The sequence below is a fragment of the Ananas comosus genome, linkage group 23, assembly GCF_001540865.1.
Source record: "Ananas comosus cultivar F153 linkage group 23, ASM154086v1, whole genome shotgun sequence".
Lineage (NCBI taxonomy): Eukaryota > Viridiplantae > Streptophyta > Magnoliopsida > Poales > Bromeliaceae > Ananas > Ananas comosus.
Window position 1 is genome coordinate 6,704,647 of NC_033643.1, and position 23,059 is coordinate 6,727,705.

Genomic DNA, 23,059 nt, shown 5'->3' on the forward strand with positions numbered 1-23,059 from the left:
CATAGCATTTGGAAGATACGTACTGATGAGTCCCAAATATTGCTTTCTCCATAATATCTCTTATATATATCTTATATTTTCAAAAATTGTATATCCTCCCAAAAATTTAAAAAAAAAAGAGTCTAAAAAATGAAAAACATAGCTAAAATATGACCAATAGACACTTAATTAAAACATGTTAGGTTGCCTATGTATATAGGAGAAGCTGAAAACTAGCTAAAGCTGTACAAATTAAAGTATTTCCTCTTAGTATATTATTAAGCCTTGTCTATTGTTGTCTTCCTGCTGTGGAGAAATTTCCAGTAATCTACCAGTTTATGATCCCTGGGTATCACACTCTCTGGCTTACCGGCACAAAATATGGCGTACGCGTCCGCTGCATACCTGATCGAAATCCATCGTACACAGTTTTAGAAAAATGTAAAATCAAATGTAATAGATAAGAACATTTTTAATTCATTGTAACAAAATTTAAACTTAACTAATAGGAATTAACCCAATTAAAAAAAAAAATCAATAGGTAAGAGAATATTAATAACAATTAACAAAAGGGTAAACTTCAAAGTGCCACTCCGTGGTTTAAAAAGTTTCAATTTGCTCCCCTGTGGCTTAGCGCATTTTTTGCTTTATCACTCTGCAGTTTTTTTCAAAAAAAAATTTCACTTTACTATTTTATTTTATACAATATTTTGTTTTGTGTAGTAAAAATTAAACCATATGGAGATAAGGTGAAGCTTTTTAAGTTATGAGATGATAAAGTAAAAATAAGCTGAACTACGTAGATGCAATTTGAAGTTTACTCTTAAAAAAACAACTAAAAGTTGAATAAATTTTTCCCTGCAATGAAACGGAAACCCTATTGCATGATTTATATATAGCATTAACAATGCACTATCTCTTTTAAATATGTAAGAGCTCTATAAGAAATTGAGCTCCTATACTTTTAAAAGTATGATCAAGTAATTGATGCTTATAGATTTTTAATTTTTAAATTAAGAGATGTGCGGTTATATATATAGGATGATATATAGTATTTCTCTAGAGTTAATTAAGTGGGTGGTTGGTTGAATAGGATGATCTAAAATGTGAAAATAATCAAAGGAATAAATCTAACAGCAAAAGATAGCCGCCATGTATGTATATGTGCATATATATATAAACATACTTGCCGACGCCGCAAAGCTGGGTGACGTGAGTCCAATCGTGGCTCAAATACTCCTTGGTGAAGCGCTTGATGAGCTTTGCGCGCCTCCGCTGCATTCCGAGACTCTTTATCACCTTCTCTATCTCCTTCGTCGCCACGCTCGTCGTCGCCTCCGCGGTCGGACACAAATTAAATAGACTCGGCAGTGCGTCTCGAACCTGCCATGCATGCGTGGAATAAGAACAACCTGATCAGCTTTAATTAGTTTGTAGTTTTGAGAAAACAATACATGCATGTCAGAGCTAACTCTATTTCGATATTAGATTTTAATTAACCAAACTTTAATTAATCAATAAATTAACATAATGAAAGAATTTTAGAACAAATGAAAATTAAGAGAAAATTAAAATAAAAAAAAAAATGGAAGACCTGGGTGCCTTTGGTGAGGTTGAGGAGGATGCAAATGACGAGGACGCGCCATGGGTCGAAGGAATGCTCCTCTTGCAGAAGGCTGTGGGGCGACCGCAGCGCCCGCCTCTGCAGCTGGAGTCTGTCTGCCGCAGCCACCCGCTTGTATGCGTCGGAGCGCTTCTCCGCCGCCGAGAGCAACCGATAGCATCGCTGCTCCTGCTGCTTTTGCTTTTGCTGCTGCTGCTGCTGCTGCTGTTGCTGCTTCTTTTTCATTTTTCTCAGCTGTTTTTACCGAGAACGAAAAAAAAGGACAGGACAATCGTGTTCATAATAATTATAGATCACTGCAGATTCGAAACTATCGCTGCAAATATGAATTGAACAAGATACTTTCCTGCTGGCAAATGCAGAAGTTCTACATATTTACATTTCAATTGTACAATGGCCAAAAAAAACTGTTTCTATATAAATGAGTTTTTTTTAATATTGAATTACAACTTTATATTTTGATTGCACTAAAAATTAATAATAAAAATCTATATTTTAAATGCATAATATATAACGATTCGATTCGCCAGCAACAATAATTTGTTGCCCAAAATGTATAAGCTTAGTTATTATAACTAGCGTGTAGGTCTCATATAAATTGATCCAAATCATATCACAAACAGACAGATCATGATCAAAATTACCAGACGATCTGAGATTCTAGAGATGGCTCCTACGGATTCAAGAGGCGGCTCACACCAAACCCGAGACAAGCAGACCAGGACAAGAATTACCAGACGATGTAAGATTCTAAAGGTGACTCCCACCAAATCCGTTGGTATAGCACTTTACCCCGCATAACACTTAGCTCTCGCACACCAAATCCGTTAAAATGCAAATCTAATGCTATATGCTTATCCCGGGTTAAAATGCAAGGACACCCCCCTCAACAGCTATCCGTTTTGAGATCAAGCCTTTCAATTCTTTTATACTCAGCTTAATTAGCTTAGTTAAAATTTTGTCAAACTTGATAACTATATTAGTTATGAAATTAGAAATTAATCCAATTTTGTTTATCTTTCAATAATTCTTTTTTGTTTTTTACATTGAAAATTTTTTAGGTAAATTATTATCCATCACTTGATCGAATACATCAAATTTTAAATTTTTAAAACTTAAAAAGTTGAATATAGAAAAGAAATTTAAAGGAGCGGATTCAAAATAACTAATAGTTCTCCAAATGTGCGCACGATACAACTAAGTTCTATCCCAATAATATTAGCGAGTTCATTTATATATGCCAGCTCAACTGCCAAAGGAGCGGGGGTGGGCGCAGCGAAAACACAAAAGTTTTCATTTCATTTAAAAAGTTTAAGACCTTGAGAACGAAGCGGCCAACGACGCGGCTGCTGAGCACGATAAGCGCGGACACGATGACGACCCTACGCCGAATCTCGCTCTTTAAGGAGGAGTCTGCTGCGCGGTAGGATTGGTGGAGGAGAAGAAGAAGACGAGGAGGAAGAAGCGAGATAAGGAGAGGAGAGGAGAGGGGAGGGGAGGGGAGGGAGGGAAAAATTAGTGTCGTGTATATATATATATATATATATATATATATATATATATATATATATATATATATATGAGTGAGGAGTGAGGAGTGAGGAGGAGGGCGCCAAATCCTTCTCTGGCGCCAAATATTTTAAACGATGGTCATTATAGTGCCAGTACATTCATCGATTAATTAATTAATTAATTAATAGATCTATATATCCTCAGTAATTATATCCTATATAATGTATCGCCACGCTCAGATGAAGCTCCTCCAAAACAAACCATAATCTCTTGTGTACGAACCTGCTATACTGCGTCCCATCATGCCCAGAGAAAAAGGATAGAAATTAGGGAAAACTTCAACAACCCCCCTATGATTTCTAACTTTCTCACTTTACTACCCCGTGGTTTAAAGTGTATCAATTTGTCCCCCCTGTGATTTTGTTTTTATTTTTTCTATAGTTTTTTTCTTAATATTTCGTTAAATTATATACAAAAAAACATCAGATATCCATCTAGATTTACCGAATATTTACTTTAGTACTCTTTAATTTTAATTTTGTTACTGATTTGAGAAAAAAAAAACAATAAAATTGATAAAAAAAAGAGAAAAATGAAACCACAAGGGGGCAAATTGATACACTTTAAATCACAGGGTACTAAAATGAGAACGTTGGAAACCACGGGGGGTTTTTGAAGTTATCCCTAGAAATTAATAGCCTTCTTTTTTGAGATAATGCTATGTCTAGTCTTATTAGAAAAAGGAAAAAAATTCAATCTAATTTTTTTTTATAATTTAGAAAAGAAATAATTTTTATATCAATTTTTGCGTTAATTAAAAAAAAATAGATTTTCTTCCTGTTCCATTTTCCAGAACCTCTCTCTCACTCTCTTTCTCTCTCCTCCCCAACCACCTACCTCTCTCCTCCCCCAGCAGCACTCTCACTCGTGGATAGTAAATTCGCGAATTATTCGCGAACTTTTCAAGAAACGAATTAAACTGTCGTTTTCATACTTTTTCGAAAAATTTGAAAAAAAACGTGTATTTATCGTCAAAAATAATTATTCGCGAAGTATTCACGATTCGCGAATTATTCGCTCAAAAAAAAAGCACTCGTGGCCGCAGACTCGCGTTGTCGCCGCCCTGGCCAGCACTGCTCGCGTCGTCGCTGCTCTCGTCGCCGAACTCCTACGCCACCCTGGCCGGTGCCGGGAGCAAGAGCACCGCGGCAGCAGATCCCATCTCGCCCGAGAGCGTCGGATCCGCTCAGGCCCCTAGGTGAACAGTAGCGAAAATGGCGCGGCGTTGTTGGGAGGATGGGTATAGTGCGCGCGGTCCACGAGGTAGCTTCGGCCTCGTGGACCGTATGAGAGGGAGGTCATACATATATATATATATATATATATATATATATATATATATATATATATATATATTAAGATCATATGCATGTAATGAGAGAAGAAGAGTTTAGAAATTTCCACTTATCATAACTATTGTTATGTTATCTGCTGAAAATTTTCTAAGTACAGATACTTCTCTAGACGCAAAGTTGTGTGTATATCCGCAGTTTCCAGCGGGTTCGATTAAGCAACTATAAATTAATGTAAAGATCTTCGAAATAGTATAAAATATATTTAACAAAATAAATTTTAATTTTAAGTATTTTATGGTTGAGTTTTAGAAATGTGGTATATACGGTACACCGAGCGGCGTACACTGTACTACTTAAAAATTGTAAGTTCTATTTCGACAAATGTATCAGATGTACACATCTTTTTGAATGTGTTGAGACTAAATAATTAAACTACGATTATTCTTAGTCTTACATGGTTTGGTTTTAGAGTGAGGCACAATTAATATACCAGGTTTATTGGAATATTTTTTTTAAAAGTATATGAAATTATGATGAAATGCTATATTTTACCTTGTCGTGCTTTGTCAATATAGAATTTTGCTACAAATTAAGTAGGCATATACAGTAAAATAAAAACTAAATAAGAGGGGAGAAAAAGAATAATTTTTCAAATTCTAATATCAAATGTGTATTTTACTCTTATGTACGTAGCATGCCATTAGATCATCTGTTACATGATTTTTGGACATTTAGTTTATATATACATATATATATATATATATATAGAGAGAGAGAGAGAGAGAGAGAGAGAGAGAGAGAGAGAGAGAGAGAGAGTCCCACTATTATACTTTTATGAGTGCGATCATCCTCGTACTCATAAATCATTTTCGATGATAGAACTTCCGAATCGACGATCCATAACGTTAAATATTATTNATATAAAAATTATTATAATAATATATATAGTATATTAATTATTATATATTTATTATATAGCCGAATTTTTATTCCAAATTTTTAATTGGTGAACGTATAATATCCGTATAAATCACGTATTCGAATAATTGTCGAATCCGTTTTTTACCCGTATTTTTCAACAAATTTAAAAATTTAAAAATAAATTTTATCAGAATTATACCCGTACTGAATTTTTGCCGAATCAGCCTTTTAGCCGTATTTTTTAACAAATTTAAAAATTAAAAGACGAATTTTATCTAAATTATATTCGTACCGAATTTTTGTCGAATCCAAATTAACTAACCATGCTTTCACTCCTCCCTCCCCACCCACACACATGCACGTACACACACATTCTCTCTCTCTCTCTCTCTCTCTCTCTCTCTCCACCCACCACAGCTCGCGCACACGCACACTATCTCTCTCCAATATTTAATAATAATATTTAATAGTATTATTACTAAATTATAATTTTTTATTATTACTTTTATTATCACTACTACTGATATTTAATTTGACTATATATCGATATTATTAAATATTTAATAGAACTACACACTTAAAATAAAATATGACTATGCATTACGTAAAAGTAAAAATTATATAACTATATATTAGATATGATATAAAATTTATTATATTTGATATAAAATTTAACTTAATTATACACTTGGTTTGATATAAAAGTAATACGACTATACATGACATAAAAGTAAAAGTGATATAAGTACACTTTTGATATAATATAAAGTTCACTGCACTTAATATAAATTTTGACTTAACTACACACTTAATTTGATTGTAGAACTGATATGATTATATTTGACATAAAGTTGATTATATTTGACAAATAAAGTTCACTGCATTTAATATAAATTTTGACTTAACTACACACTTGATTTGATTATAGAACTGACATGACTATATTTGACATAAAGTTAATTATATTTGACATAACATTTAACTTGACTACACACTTGACACTGCATAAAAATAATATGACTATACATTATTATAAAAATAATTTGACTACATTAGATATGATATAAAGTTGACTATATTTGATATAAAATTTGACTTGACTACACACTTAATTTGATTATAGCACTGACATGACTATATATAATATAAAGTTGATTATATTTGACATAACATTTGATTTGACTACATGACATGATATAAAAATAATATGACTATACATTATATAAAAATAAAAGAGATATAACTATACATTAAATATGATATAAAGTTGATTATACTTGATATAAAATTTGACTTAACCACACATTTGATTTGACTATATTTGACATAAAGTTGATTATATTTGACATAACATTTGACTTGACTACACTCTTGACATTGCATAAAAATAATATGACTATGCATTATTATAAAAATAATATGGCTACATTAGATATGATATAAAATTGACTACACTTAGATATAAAATTTGNATATAAAGTTGACTATATTTGATATAAAATTTGACTTGACTACACACTTAATTTGATTATAGCACTGACATGACTATATTTGACATAAAGTTGATTATATTTGACATAACATTTGACTTGACTACACTCTTGACATTGCATAAAAATAATATGACTATGCATTATTATAAAAATAATATGGCTACATTAGATATGATATAAAATTGACTACACTTAGATATAAAATTTGACTTGACTACGCACTTAATTTGATTATAGCACTGACATTACTATATGTAATATAAAGTTGATTATATTTGACATAATATTTGATTTGACTACACACTTGACATGATATAAAAATAATATGACTATACATTATATAAAAATAAAAGAGATATAACTATACATTAAGGGCTTGTTTGGTTCATCCATTTTAGATATGGAATGGGAATCGGTTTGATCAAATCCGGTTAATTTTGTTTGGTTCACAGGAATTGGTTTGGGATTCCTATTCCGGACTGGAATGGGGATTACCGATTAGCCTTCAAATTGATTCCGGTCTCCAAGCCCAGATTGAGATTTCATTCCTGAAGCCCACTAGGTTCCCGAGGCCCACGTGACCATCTCTCCCTCCTCTCTCCCTGTATACGATCTATCCCTCTCTCATCAAAAAAAAAAAAAAAAAAAAACACTATCCTCTCTCAAAACCCTATTCCTAACCCTAGCGGCACCGCGAATGCAACGCGGCGGCGACGTAGGGTGGCGCGGCGGCGACGGCGTAGGCGTAAGGGCGCGGCGGCGGCATAGGGCAACGCAGCGGCGTAGGGCGGCGACACATTTGTTGTGAGGAGATTATTTGAAAAACCCTAACTACGTCACAAAGATTCAATCTCTTTTTTATTGGTTTCTATATATATTTTTTTAGGAGGTTGTTCCCAATTTATGAAATCTATAAAGTCATTTTGAAATTTGTTATCCATACCATATGAAATATATAAAAAAATAAACTCATATTAACTTTTTTGAATAAAAGGTTTTTTTGAGTATTTCCAAGTTTATTTGAAATTTCAACTTAAATTTTTGAGTTTTAATAAAATTAATCTGGGGGTTGCAGATTCTCGGGGAGATTTTCGAATTTCAATATTTCGTTATCATGTTTAATCAGTGAATATTCAAACTCATGGGATGTTAACTAGTTGGTGGCCGAAAGTCCCGACCCTTGACCCGGTCAAATATTTTCCTCAGGAAGAACGTCAGGATGATGAGCGGCCGCGGATGGTGACCCTCGAAGTTTGCGCCCACGACGGATTAAGCGATTCGGCCGATGAGGGATCGAATCAGTCGGGTTCGAAGACCTCTACAGTAAACTCGCTTCGGCAGGATGAGCCGAATGAAGAGGGGAAGCCCAGAATTCGACTGAAAGATGAGCCGAATGGCTAAACAACGCAGGAAACTGGCCGGCCTGAAAAGCCGATAATAGCCCTCTATTGAATATAACAGCAGAGAGTACAGAGAGAAGAGTTTTTAGTCTACAACGGAGTGATGCCCGATGGGCAGACAGACTCCAGGATGCTAAGTTACGAGAACTACTCATAAGAAAAGCGGTAAATATAGGAAAGAAAGATACAGGAAAATAAGGGTGGTCTTTTGTGCGCAGGGGCAAAGACCTTTTTTCAGGGTGCCGTATGCCTATTTATAAAGCTGCCTTTGCATTTAGTTATCGTCACTGCACGATCGGCCACTATCTTCTGATTTGGAGGACCACCTTCGGCCGATTGGAACTGCTCATAACCGCTTGCGGTTGCTATAACTTTTTGAACAAACGCGGCTCATATCTTCTGGCGCGTCTTATATACTCCCGGTCCACCGTTTTGACATGGATCATGGATGTAGTCCCGGTTTGCCAGCTGTCCGCGCCGAATTGGCCCAACAATTGCCCCCTCGGCAGCTTTCGAAGCGATGCTTCGATAGCTGGCGTTATCTTTTGAACCCTTGGTATACTTTTCGTCTCAACCTCTGAAAACAAGTGCAATCCGAGGCGTATTCCTCGGTCCAATCAAATTCGAATTCTCTGACATAATATGCAGCAATCCGTAGCACAATCTTTCGTACGGTTTAATCTTGGCCGCTGACTCTCTTCTTTCCGGCCTTGATCACATTCTCTACTTTTGTCTCATATGCGGCATTAATTAGGTCATCTTAATTGCCGCTGTCTATTCATCATTATAGCCGACCTCGGAACTCGTAACCGATGCGACAGATAGCCCTTTCTTCTTCCCCAAGTTTCTTTTTGTCTCTTCTATCTCTTATATCTTTTTCATTCTTCTATTGTTTCCTTCCCTTCGCCTTTCATACTTGTTAACTGAATCTTCCGGCTTCTCTCTTCTTTTTTGAACAATGTCTTTGGTTCCTCCTCTTCCTTCTCATTCGTCTCTTGACTATACTATACTCAAACCCTTCGTTGATTTAGATCCTTCTAGGTTTATATTAGGTCCTTCTCTTATAGATGAACCATCTCCTACTGACTCCCCTTTCTCTGATGAGGGACTTCCTTTGAAAAGAGTTATTCATCTCCATTCTTGGTACTCATTAGCTTCGACAGGAAAGAGTCTCAGAACTTGGCCAAGCATCTCTGAAGCATATTTGGCCTGGTTAGATAGAGTAGAATCCGTTTTTGGCGACTTCTGGCGGGAAATAGGCATTTATGAAGCGATTCAATTATCTCGGCACCCTCCTATAGCCGATAATCTTCTTTTAGCCGCAGCTCTTTGTTTCTGGTCCTCTGTTTCTAATATTTTTCTTTTCAAAAGAGGACCTCTTACCCCCACTCTTTTTGATGTAGCCGCCATTGTTGGCTTACGCCCGCATGGCGTTACCCTCTCTATGGCCTACAATCCTGATGGTGTGTCTGATTTTGAAGCACACCTCGATCTTAATGATTTGGCTTACTCCAAATTTCTCCGAAAATTTGCAAGTGAATCTCCTGCCCCGGTCACCAGAAAGGAACATACGGCGTTCCTCCTATACTGGTTGTGCCATAATCTTTTCTGCACTCGTTCGCAGAAAATCAATCAGGATTTTGTTCCGATCGCCATCGGTTTAGCTAATGGCGATAAATTGGCCTTAGGGCCATATTTCCTTGCTTTCGTTTACAAGGAAATTTTTGATTCCATTAAGTCACTACCTTCCAGTGATGGCATTGCCATCAGCTCTGGGTGTGGCGTTTTTTGGTTTCTGCAAATGTTTCTTCAGTTCTATATTCCTGCTTTATGCCAATCTCCTTTCAATCCGATTTCAGCTGCCCAGTTTGATTCTTATGGGCTAGCTCTCGGCTGTCCACAGCCGATGACCTCTGGTCAATACTCTGATTTTCTTACTTACTTCAAGGCTTTTTATGAGCCAGCCTCTGATTCAGCTATTCCTTGGGCTCTATTTGTTGATCGTCTCACCGGCCCCTCTTGGCTCCTGACTCGGTTTGAAACCATTCAGGGCGAGCTATCTTCTTCTCGCGCCGATGAATATTCAGATATATGGTATTCCTATCTAGCCCCCCGGGATCTTCATGTGGGGCTTAAATCACGTTCAAAATTATTACCGAGTACTGAGGTTTATTCTCCTCAGTATGTAGCGCGGCAATTTGGGTTCGTTCAGCCGATCCCAGCTCCTTATAAATTTTTTACGGCCAACACAAACGATCATCGTCCTCCCACCAAGAGTATATTTGAAGCTGACAAGCTTTCGGCTATGGAAAATCGTCTCAGACTCTTCTTTCAGCTAGCAAGCTTCCGACCGAACTATACAAGGGTAGCCCTTGCCGGCTATGCTACCACGTGGGATCAGTTTACTGACAGCTTCTTTGATCTTTCTCTGCCTCGAGCATTCCGCAAAACCATCCATCCACTTGGTTAGTCATCTAATACTTGTTTATAATTTTCTTCTAATATGACTGTAACTTATTTTTTATTTTATACATAGCCACTACTCCGAGCAGAGATTCTCCAACCGAGATTGAGTCTCCACCAGAAACTATTTCTGATGCCCCGCCTTCTTCCTCGGTAAAATATCATTTCTCTACTCATGTCACGCCCCGGGACCGGCGGAGGCCCTCCCGGTAGCGTGCCCAGACCCGCCATATGTCAACACATATAAGGCGTCTACAATAAAAGCGGAAGTAAAGGCAAGTAATAAAACAAGTAGAAGAAGTGAAATAACTAGCAACTAATGATATCAGAGCAAATATAGATCTATCATCTACACCAAGGTAAAGAAGTAAGCTAGACAGTAAAAGGAGTCATAAGAAGTACAATATCAGTCTCAAATGTACAAAAATGGTGGTCTCTAGTACACTGGCACAACGCTCAACCTCTCGCAAAATAGAACATAAATCGAGAGGTGGACCACCTAACGACTCGTCCTCGAAGGAAGCTAGCTCGAAGTAACTCCCTTCCCGCGATCCCTGGCCTCACCCTGCGTGGAAAGCTCTGAAAAATATCGAGAAAAAGAGGGCATGAGAACTATAATTTATAGTTCCCAGTGGGCAATTACTGACCTCAGCTCATCGCACCACTAGGCCCCAAAGAAAAAGGTAAGTACTATAAACAATAATAAGAGTAATAGCAACAACAATACGAAAGCATAATTGAAGAGCTAAACCGCTATATCTCAAGTAAACAAGATGTCATGGTGATGTACATCTATGCTATCATAAGATAATATGTCCAATGCATAAAGAGTAAGCTCTAACTAAGCAACCGAGTATACTACAATGCAACAATGAAACCGGCAAGTGTGCTATATGTACCAATGCTATATCATGAGCATGTCAAAGTAATCCAACTACTAATTCTATCTAGTAGTGATTATTCATTCTCAACACGTGTCGATTTCCATTTCCAATTAGGGACCTACCCAAGGTAGTCCAGCTTGTGCCGCCTAAGTGTCTGTGGTAGCCCAACATCCCTACTCTTGGAATGTGTCTGTCCCACTCGACCCCGTAGGCGTCTCAATACCGCACGAGCGAACAAAAATCGCATAGGCCAACTCCGGAGTGCCGGCTTGTAGGGAGCGACCCTCACAAGCATGTGCGAATGAGCACAAATGGCAAACAAGCAAGGTCAAAGTCTCAAGTACTCAATCCTCATGTCTCTAACATGGTATAGTCACTAGTATCCCGAAGATCTAGTTCAAAGTCATAATGTGAAGTCCCAACACTCACTTGCTTAGTGCCTCTTTATGACACTTAAGCTCCACAACTGATCATGTTCCAAATAGGACATTAACATTAATGCTCACTATGCCCCGGGCCCCAATGCCTCTTCATGACATTGGCCCAATCTCACATATCCTCTAAGTCTCTAAGCCTCTCTAGACTTCCAAAAATCCCTAATGTCATAACTGATATATAGTTTGAATGCATGAAAGTAAGGTTCGTTTTCATAATAGGGATTGTAATTTCAAGTCTCAACTAGAATGCTAGGCCACACATACATATTCTCTACTATATAGAGGTCCCAAAATTTACTACACATAACCTATGCATGTTAAGCATTCTAAAATTCATATTAAATACATTTAACATGGAAATGCATGAATTTCTATTTTACGAAACATATTTGCCAAATATGAGCATTTTTCATATCATAGGCTAGGCCAAACCCACCGAACCGTCGCGTAGGGTCTCGATTCGCCGAACAAAGTTGTCCCCGAGTCTCAAAATACCCTAAAAGTGATCAGCGAAGAGATACGAGAGTATTACGACCAACCGTAAGATCACACATTAACCTAGAAGCAAAAAGGGTCAACATTTACCTCAAGAGTAGAAATCTCTCCCAAAGCTCCGAAAGAGAGCTAGAACCCTTCTAATCCAAGTCCAAGGAAGGTTCTAAACCAATCAATTTAACCCCAAAAGCCCTAGATTCAAAAAGCCCAAAATCAAACCCTAAATCTCATTTCTAGGGTTTCATCTCCCAAAAATCACAAAAACAAGAATCTAGAGGAGGGAAACATGATACTAACCCTTTGGAAGCTTTAATCCAAGCTCAAAATACCCTAGGGTTGAAATTTGGTCCACCACCAAGCCCTACAAGCAAGCTCCAAGCCTTGCAAAGGTGGGAAAGAGGGAAAGGGGTTGAGCTCCAAGCTCCCTCAAGCTAACTCCTCTTCTTCTCCTTCTCCTCCTTCTTCTTCTTCTTCTCTCTCTAGAAAATGTAGGGAAAGGGTGAGAATGAGAGAATGAGAGAGGGAAGAGGAGGAAATGGCTAATAAGCCCATCTAATGTAACAAAATCCAGTGAGGCCCCTCAAAAATCCAAAATTGCATCAGCCCGAACTGGGCAGTTTTCGCCCAGAGGGACCGGTCTCTCCCCAGCAGGGACCGGTCTCTCGCTGCGAACCCGAAAAACCAGCGTTCGGGAACCGGTCTCTCCCTGCGCGGGACCGGTCTCTCACTGCGAAGACGCGTTCGGGAACCGGTCTCGCCTGCCAGGGACCGGTTGCCTCAGGCTGCCTCAACACTGCTCACTGAGGGGACCGGTCTCTCCTTCCAGGGACCGGTCCCCGAGAGTGAAAACTCTCAGGACTTGTCCAGAATTCCAGTTTTCGAACTTTTTAGGTCGGAAAACATTCTACGACCCTCCACCAAGTGTGGAAAAACTCGTAATACACCCAAACACTCGAACCTCGCAATTTGCAAAGGTCCAGTGTGTTACAACTCATCTTAATCATAATCTTTTTCTCTACTCATCATTTTTTTTATTTCTGTTTTCAGTCGATTCCTGCTTCTCCATCGGTCCCAGCTTCAGACAAAAGACCGATTGAAGTTGTTCAAGTCACTCCTCCGCCGTCTTCCAAACGGCGTAAATCAGTTGTTAAAAGAAAATTTCAACGAGCCGAAAGTACCCCTTCGGCTGATACCACTAAAGACAGAGCCGAGGATATTCCTTCGGCTGACATTCCGTCCGAAGAAACTATTGCACCCTCTTCGGCTACCTCTGTTCCAACCGAAACAATTGATGTCGGGGTAAGCCAAATTAATTAGTTGTATGAAAAGAACATTTCTTAATTATTTATTATTTTCTTTTAAACTACAGTCCTCTCCTGAACGAGCCCTTTTTGCTCATTATTCGAAGATGCAGATGGAACGGCAGCTTCGCAGGGAAGCCCGTCTTGAGAAAAAGATAGGGATGGAAAAGAAGAAAAAATCTCTTGAAACGACAAGCACGACGCCGTTACCCAGTGAGGTTGCATCACCTCGTTCTGCTCCTGCCCCAACATCAACTACAGAGGATGAACGAATAGACATACCTCTCGGGCGAACTTCTGAAGACAAAAGCACTATTCCTCCCCATTCGACCCAGGGAGCTTCTTCCCCTACTCCTGATGATCCTTTATCTGCAATTCTTCATTCTTTTTTGATTTCAAGCCCCAGCTCCAATGAGGGGGATGATTCTTCGACTCTTACCATTTCATCGGACACCCAAAACAAGTTCGATGAATGTCTTAAAATGTATAGCATTGGTATTCCTGGCCTAGCTCAGAATCCAGAACAATTTGATCGGCTATACGCCCTTTTACTTTGTCACGCCCCGGATTGCACGATCACCGGGCACGCCGACAAATCCGCCGTATACAAGAAATTTTTCCTGTATACGAAGCGTAGCAGTACCTGTACAACACACAAGGCTACGAACAGTAGCGTAGAGCTGAAACTAAAACAAACTGAACAGGTAGAGAAAGAACGAGTCTATATACATACAAAAATCTCTATACAAAAGCACTCGCTCCAACGAGTTCACAAATATGTACATAGCTCCCAAAACACGAGCACACTACCTGCAGTAGGGGAAAACTGCCAACTCAGCACCAGTCGGGAAGGGCTCTAGCTCGCGACGCCCTTGCCGCGATCCGCCTCAGAAGGAGCAGCAGCCGAGACCGAAGGTCCTGCGACAACGGTGGAAGAAAAGGGGCGTGAGAACTACTGTAAAAATAAGTAGTCCTCAGTGGGTGCCGCCCTAAACCTCATCGGTCAACCCACTAAGTCTACAGGGTAAGCAAGAAAAGTAAGGAAAAGCTGAAAACACTCTACAGCTAGATACCACTATGCTATCCTGCTCTAGTACAACCCTCTGTAGAACAAGTAAAAACTGACCCAATTTTACGTGGGACTGTGATACACCCGTCCCGCCTGTCGAAGCTACACTAACAACTACCCCTGGGGTAGCTAGTGGAGAGCGAGTCCAACAACTAGGACACAGCGACACCAACGTAAAAGCACTAAGCCAGACTCCGGAGCGGCACTCGTGGGCGCGAACCAACCGAGTATGCAAGCGTATCTCTGTCGAGCTCAATCAAGCTCTCACAGGCATAATTCAAATAAACAGGGTCTAACCACCAATATACCTCGTGCCCTTGGCACAATCTGTAACCAAAATAGTAATCTGGGCCCACCGTCAACCCCCGACGGTCCCCGACAACACCAACGGTCTGACTCTACTGTAACAAAGCTCGGCATCCACAGCACGAGCGTGGAAATAAGCTACACTACCCTGGGTATCCGTCACACTCCCCCGCGACGATACCGCACAGTACGGCTCCTAGAGCTAAATCTGGTAGTGTAATACAAATGACGATCAAACCGTGGTTTTCTCCTAAGTCAAGTCCAAGTCCAACATGTATAATTTAAATACTTGCTAAACATGCTCCAAAACTCAGATTTAACATACTATGATCCATGAATTCGAGCTATCATATACTAGTCAAAAGCTGAAATTATACTTGTCGACTATTATGCGCTTAGGATGAAAAGCCGATGATTAACCCACCTCGATCGCTAATCTCCTGGCAACGAAGAGAGTGGCCGAGTCCGCGAAAACCCAACGCGTCCCGCTCAAAACCGAATCCACCTGCTGCGGAGAATAAGACCATGGATGACTCAATCCACGAAACTGTCCGAAAAACAGTGGCTGAGAAACCTTTAAATCCGATCAAGCTAACCTTTCCAAATCCAGCAATCTTGGACTCTGTGGATTCTTCTCGCAGTCTAGAATCCAGCGAACCCGATTTCGTCGCGATCCGTCGCTCCTACGTCGCGCACGAGCCGAAGTACCGAAGGCCGACGCTGGGATCTGCAGATCAACACCTCAGATTCTGCTCGACAAACAGCAGCGCAATAGGACTAGGTTTCGAGCAAGTAAACCTCATCTAAAAATTCCAATCTTGGGCTCAGAATCTTCGTCTCGAAGCCGCGAATCCAGTAAATCAAGTTTCGCTGAATTCCGACGCTCCTACGCAGAGAACAAGCCAAAACACTGAGCGTCGACGCTGGAAACTACGGTTCAGCAATTCAGAATCTGCTCGGCAAACAGCAGCTCAGTAAAAAGGGGTTTCTACAGGGAAAACCTTCTCCAAATCAGACGAGTAAGGATCCTCTGGATTCGTCTCGAAGTCCCGGATCCAATGACGCAAGAATCACCGCGATCCGACGCTCCTACACAGAGAACAACCCAAAACGCCAACAGTCGACACTGGAATCAGCAGCAGCAGCAGAGAAGCTCGATAATGAAGTAGTTTGAAGTAACCGAAGGGATTTCGGTGGCCTACTCACCTCGACAACCGCCCTGGGAGCAGCACCACGTCGAGGATGGTAAGGGACAGCAGTCGCCCGGCCTCCTCGCAGCGTCACAATGTTGAAAGCACCCTCGATCCGCTCCGCGGTGCGTCGTCGACGAAGCTTGAGCTTCTCCCTTGAGCTCCTCCACCACCTCTACTCAGCCAAGGGGGAAGAGGAAGAAGCACAGCAGAGGAGGAAGAAGCCCTCCCCCCTCTCTCCTCCCTGCTCTTAAGGTAAGGGGAAAAGTGGTGACAAGACTAGAGAGGAAAAAGTCAAACAGCACCATGCCTGTCAAAGTGTACCGGTACAGCTCACTGAAAATCTGCTATTTCGCAGATCTTCAAGATACACGCTGCTCTCAAGTTCCCACAAGGCCCGTTTGGCGTCCACTTCGCGCCAACGCGACCCGGACTTGACCCGACACTCTCCAGAGCTGTCGACAAGCCTCAGCTAAAATTCCCGGTCTCTACATACTTGATTTAGCCGATCGATCAGATATTACCCCCAGTATCAAATGTTTTGTAGCAACCTTATCACTCCAACTTTCATCTTTTTTGTCTCGGCAGCGATCTTTGGGCGCCGAACTTGTAGTTTTAGATCAACATTTTCACCGTGTTGATCATTTTAATAAAAGTATTCCTGATATAGCATCTCCAATTGTTGAAGTGCATCAAGAGGATAGAGAACTGGTCGATCAAGAATCGGCTCTAAGAAAGCATATTTCCACTCTTAAAGAAGAATTAGCAGCAGCCGAATCTACTCTGGCACAAACTTCTGAGCATCGACTTCAATTACAAGATCAATTGAAGTTTAGAAAGACAGAAGGGAAGAAGATTCAAGAAGAGCTTTCTCAACTCTACAAGGTGCATCCTTTGATGAAGCGCCAAAGAAAAGCTGCTGAAATTGCCCAAGCCAACCTTATAGCAGAATGGAACCAACTTAGAAACTTGTTATCTTGATTCGGCTTGTAATATTCTAACTCTGATTTTGACTATACTCCCACATGGATGGGTAATATTTCTTTAAATATTTTCCGTTGATTGGTTTTTCACTTTCTGACCCATCTCTGTTTTGCAAATAATATGCATTTCCTCTTGTGATTCGGCTAATCTGGAATTGTCCTTCCCAATTTGGGGACCTAGTCTTAACATATATTTCTGTATCTTTGAACCAAATTATAAAAGCAACTGATATTTTTGCCGCTGAACCGAGCAAGATGAATGTACTTTTTAGCCTTCCACAACAATTGAAAAAGCAATACGTGCTTGATATTCTTAATTTGAGTGTTGGAGAGCTTAAAGCAGAATCTACTTCGAAGCAACTTCAGAAAAGTTAAGCTATAGGATGTTTTAATTTGTGTTTGTTAAGCTTTAGGTGGTTTTCATTTATTTTGTCATGTTGAGTATCGTACTTCATTTGATGTAATTCTTCTAATGATACTGCTACAACAGTTTTTCTTTTTTCTTTTTTTCATTAGGTGAAGATGAATGCACTTTTGCAGTTTTGGTATTTGATACTACAAATGCATTAATATTTTATTTCGCTTTTGTTATGCTTCGTATGGTGTTTGATATTTCTTTTGGCAACATATTGATGTAATTCTTCTGATGATACTATCACTGTATTTTGTTTTCTTACCAAGTGAAGATAAATGCATTTTTATAGTTTTGATATTTGATGTTCTAAAAAAGGATTAGTCTATCTTATTTCGCTTTTGTTATACTTTAGATAGTGTTTGATATTTCACATTAACTAATATAAATTTTATTTTAAAAAATATATGTATTTTTTATAATTTTTTCTTGCATAAAAGTTTTTAAAAATAAATTTGATTTTTTTTGGAAAACTCATTAGAGAATAGTATTATATTTTTCATAAATTTTAAATAATATAAAATTATATTTGAGAGTTAAATTAGTATTATGGTATTCTATAATTTTTTAATTTGTATGAACCAAACAATGGAATGAGAATAACTCATTTCAATTTTCAATCCACAAATGAACCAAACGTCTTGAGGGAGTGGGCCAATCCAATTACAATTTCAATTCATTCCCATTTCATTATCCATTCCAATTCCACCCTTGAACCAAACAAGCCCTTAATATAAAGTTAACTATATTTGACGTAAAATTCGGCTTGACTATACAATTGACATGGTTATAGAGCTACTCCGACTATATATTGCACAAAACTTTAGAGGGATGTTATTGTTAGGATTTGGTTAGATTTGTAGTTGAATCCTATTTAGATAAGAATTAATATTTAAATCTGTTGGAGATAAATTAAGATTTAAATATTAATTAGAGTATAAATCTAACTTAGATTGAGATTAATATTTAAATCTATTAGAGATTAATTAAAATAGATTTAGATATTAATTAAAGTTGAAATCCTAATAATACTAGGATTTGGGTTACACTTTATGTGGATACTATATATATACATAGGATCAAGGAGTTAATTAGCCTCGAGATGGTACGGCCAGTTAATTAAGGCTGGTGCTTCCGGGTAGTAGGCAGAACCTTGTGGGGTGCCGTATCGGAGAGAGAAAAAGAGAGAGTTAATGAGTTGAGTGCACCTTGTGCACGGGTGCACGCGGAGAGGTCTTTTTTTATGGGTTTATAGAAGACGAGAGAAAGGTAGAAGAGATTCAAGAAAGAGGGCTCGGGTTGTAGCTACTCTGTGTAGAAGAGGAGTCAGGTGTAATATTTCTTATTTAATGAATCTTATTTTACCTGCATATTTTTCTCTTTTATGATTGTATCAGTTTTTGCTGAGGAGACGGGTTTATGGTAAAAATCCGATTTGATGTTTCCGTTGCAGAATACCAACCATCGGTACCAGATTCACAGCAGTCAGTATCGAAGCGGGTTGTGGATTCACAAGATCCGGTACCGGGGCGAGTACCGGATTCCCAACAGTTATGACTATAACCTGCACATTTTGATTTTAATATTAAAAAAATCAAACTTCTCTATAAATAGTTAAATATTTGTTAATTTCAACCTCACTCTCATTCCTCTCTTCTTTATACACTTTAAAATATACTCATTTCTCTTCTACTTCTCCAATTTTTACTACATATCTTATTTATATAATTTAAAGGGTTCCAAATGTACTAGTTGCTCTAGATTGGATTCGTGAAGACCATTTGTACTCCTTTGAAATTTTCTAAACAAATCTTTTCTACACATTTTGGTGTTATTTTGTTTGTATGTTTTTTAATTTCTACGTATAATTTATCTTATATCAATTTATTTCACAATAGAAAATTTTCATGTGGCGCATCAACCAATTCCAATCTTCTTATATTTTGATAGAAATATTGTGCATGGTCCCGAAGGAGTTTATTATAATGGTCTTGATCCAAAAACTATTTGGATTTCTCGTACTTTAAGTTTAAATGTATTAAAACATGAAATTTATAGGCAAACCATTATTTTGATATAAAATTTAATGGGAGATATCAGGTCAGTGGGAGAAATAGATTTTATTTTATACTCATTCCTATCATTGATGACTCTTCTTTGCATGCTTTTATTGAAACATTCCAAATAGAACATGTGTGTTGGATGCTGTCCAATTATATATTGAGAAAATTTGCAATAAGTTGCCATAGATATCCATCACAAACAACAATGTCCTTTCGATTTACAAAATCCTCAGAGAAGTTATTATATGCTATTTAGTTCAAAAAATATTGGCGAAGGTCCATCCCAACAATTATCTTTCTCATATTCTGGAACTGCTACATCAAATTATGAGAATAATGATAATTAATTGGATAATTATGCGGCTACGAATTGTAAGAAAATACTAATCTATTACTATATATAAAAGTAGAACCCTTAATGAACCCTATGTGAGAAGCTGACACGTGGCTTTCTATATGCTTGCCACGTGTCAAACTCAAATGAGTGAATTTCATCGCTTTCTATATGCTTGCCACGTGTCAAACTCAAATGAGTGAATTTCATCGCCCGGAGATGGTGAATAGTTTAGAGTTAGTTCTTTCTTATCAAAATGTAAGATATGAAGGAAAAGTTTATGTGATCAACCTGTTGGGCAGAGCAGCGGCTCCTACAGGACCACTAATCATCCTTACAAAATCAATTTTCAATATTCTACGGTTGTACGTGAGATAGAAAATATTTTGACCGTGTCAAAGTATGGATTTATATTTACCCCTTTTGATGAATACTTGGTAATATCGCTGATGACAAATATTTAGTAGATAAGAGTTATTACATGTATCAAATATTTAATTTTTAAAATTTAATTTTTAATATGTGTATCTATTATATTGATTCTTACATTTTATTATTATATTATCTCAGATGTCATTGGGAAGCTTTATGGAATTAGTAGAATGGAAGAAACAGTAAAGAAACAAAAAAGATTACGATACTACTTGAGGACGACAAGTATGTGTTTATAATTATAGATATATCTTTTGAATGTTTATATATTTTTTTTTAGTTAGCTGCTGATCTATACTACTTATAAAAACGTTAGTTTTGAATTTTTTCCTCTTTCCCAAAATACCGGTCCCTATTAATATAATATCTTCCGCATATATAATATTTAATCATATTTTCTTAAAACAAAATATATAAAAGTTATCCGTGCTTTTATCTACTAATATTTAAAATATTGGATATTTTATTTAAAACATTATAAAATATATTAACATATATAATATTTAATCATATTTTTTTAAAGAAGAATATATAAAAGTTATCTCAAATTTAAAATATTGGATATTTTATTTAAATTATTATAAAATATATTAATTCTTAGTCAATAAATCTAATTGACTGACGAATACAAAATATCTGTCACTTTTTTTTTATCTAAATTACCCTTAAATAGTACGTATCAAATTTCTTTATATATTTGCCACGTGTCAAGCTCAAATATAGATTTATTATTTTCTTAAAAAATTAGATTTTTTAAGAAAATAATATCTTTAATATATAGAAAATCTATAGATTTTCTATTTTAGGGAATATTTCAAAGTCACCTATAATTATGTTGTGCGGATATTACTACTTAGAGAATATGACTACTTTAGGAAAAATAAAATTAAATTTTTTAAGGAAATAATAATTTTTACAATATTATTAAAAATCACCTATAATGAATGAAGGTGATTTTATTTCAAAGTCACCTATAATTATGTTGAGATATTTGAGAAATTCACGCGAAAGAATTGGCGGGTGCGGATATTACTGCTTTAGGAAAAATAATCTAACGTGTCAAAGTCAAATATAGTATTTATTTTAGAAAAGATAGAAAATAGGATATAAATTGTGAGGGTAATATTGTCACAAAAATTAACGATATTTTTATTTTCAATCATTAGATAACGATCTAATGGCAAAAATTAATATCTTTATGCTTATTAATTATTAAAAATCACTTGCTATAATGAGGAGAAATTATTTCAAAGTCACCTATAATTTGCTTGAGACTATTTAAAAAAATTCACGAATTATGTGGCAAAAAAATTGACGTATGATATTATGCGTGAGAAGAAAAATATTTCTTTATTGGGAAATAAAATTACTACTTCTAGTTAATTATTTGAAATTATTGAGTTGAAAATTTCTGACATAAAAATATTAGTAAAAATGGATAGAGAGACAGTTTTGAAGAGAAACAAAATTTTTTTTTTCTCAAAACTCACGTTTTTATAAAAAATATAATCATCTTACTATATTATTAAACTCACATATAGATGAAGAATATTTTATTTCAGATCACCTTAATTATGTTGAGATATTTGAGGAATTTAATGGATATTATGTGCCGGAAAGACATTCGGGCGTCGGATATTTAACGCGTGAGAAGAAAAAATTATCTTTATTTGGGAATAAATTGATTACTTAGTTAATATTTAAAAACTGATTGGTTAAAACTTTCTGGATATAAAAATATTAGTAAAAAAAGGATAGAGCATTTTTGAGAAGAGAAAAAAATCTAAAACTCACATCACTCCTGGTAATTTTCTTACCTCTTGAATATTGTATGCCTTAAAAAGATCATATTATTTCCTTACTATCATTTCTGTAATTTTCATTTCGTTAAATTTTTCGCCTCTGTCACTCATGTAACTTTTCTCTTCATGGCACAACAAAGTTTTTTTCCTTTATTATTCCTTGAAAACCAAACATCTATATTTTTTGAATTAAAAGCGGACGTAGGAACCATAATATATGTTTCTTTCTGTGATTACTCCAATTTGTGTCAATATGAACAGTTTAGCACTACAACAGATTAGTGGTTATACGCGACACATGTTTGGGACTACTGTGAGTAAGTCGTCCTCATTTAATCGCTACAAACTAAAAAAACCATCTAATAATGCTAATGATATAAGCCCATCAACCAAAAATAAAAGATTACTCTACTCAACCCACCACACACGCAGTCCATTTGGCCGGATTAAAACAGAAAAGAAAAAAAAAAAAAAGAAAATCAATTAACGATCTTTTTCTTCTCTCTTCACTCAAATCCCATTGAGAATTCTAAGACGAGCAGACCTTTCCCTGTCGTCCTCCTCGCCACCGAGCCAACGAGATAAAGTTCGGCGGTTGCTAATG

The 23,059-nt window shown here is 37.1% G+C and overlaps 1 protein-coding gene and 1 long non-coding RNA gene across 4 annotated transcripts; both read right to left on the reverse strand.

Annotated features, from left to right (window-relative positions):
- Positions 258-3,419, reverse strand: LOC109728398 (methyl-CpG-binding domain protein 4-like protein). The gene is made up of 4 exons (XM_020258788.1): positions 3,398-3,419; positions 1,574-1,698; positions 1,166-1,362; positions 258-384 (listed from the first exon to the last, which is right to left on the reverse strand). The coding sequence occupies exons 1-4, from the start codon at positions 3,417-3,419 to the stop codon at positions 258-260; spliced, it is 471 nt and encodes a 156-aa protein (XP_020114377.1).
- Positions 11,293-16,791, reverse strand: LOC109727845. 3 transcript variants are annotated; one of them, XR_002220854.1, is made up of 7 exons: positions 16,446-16,791; positions 16,241-16,328; positions 16,038-16,125; positions 15,836-15,966; positions 15,664-15,747; positions 14,675-14,782; positions 11,293-11,326 (listed from the first exon to the last, which is right to left on the reverse strand). It is a non-coding gene; the product is annotated as an uncharacterized LOC109727845 (long non-coding RNA). The 3 variants fall into 3 exon arrangements; XR_002220855.1 differs by lacking the exon at positions 11,293-11,326 and having other exon boundaries at positions 14,568-14,782; positions 15,664-15,744; XR_002220853.1 differs by lacking the exon at positions 11,293-11,326 and having other exon boundaries at positions 14,568-14,782.

What these genes read in the sequence shown, in the direction of transcription:
- LOC109728398 (XM_020258788.1), bottom strand. Translation starts at nt 3,419, where the DNA reads ATGATGGGACGCAGTATAGCAG. An exon ending in ACCTCACCAAAGGCACCCAG is followed by an intron (nt 1,363 to 1,573) that starts GTCTTCCATTTT and finishes CATGCATGGCAG; the next exon opens with GTTCGAGACGCACTGCCGAG. An exon ending in CAGCTTTGCGGCGTCGGCAA is followed by an intron (nt 385 to 1,165) that starts GTATGTTTATAT and finishes GATTTCGATCAG; the next exon opens with GTATGCAGCGGACGCGTACG.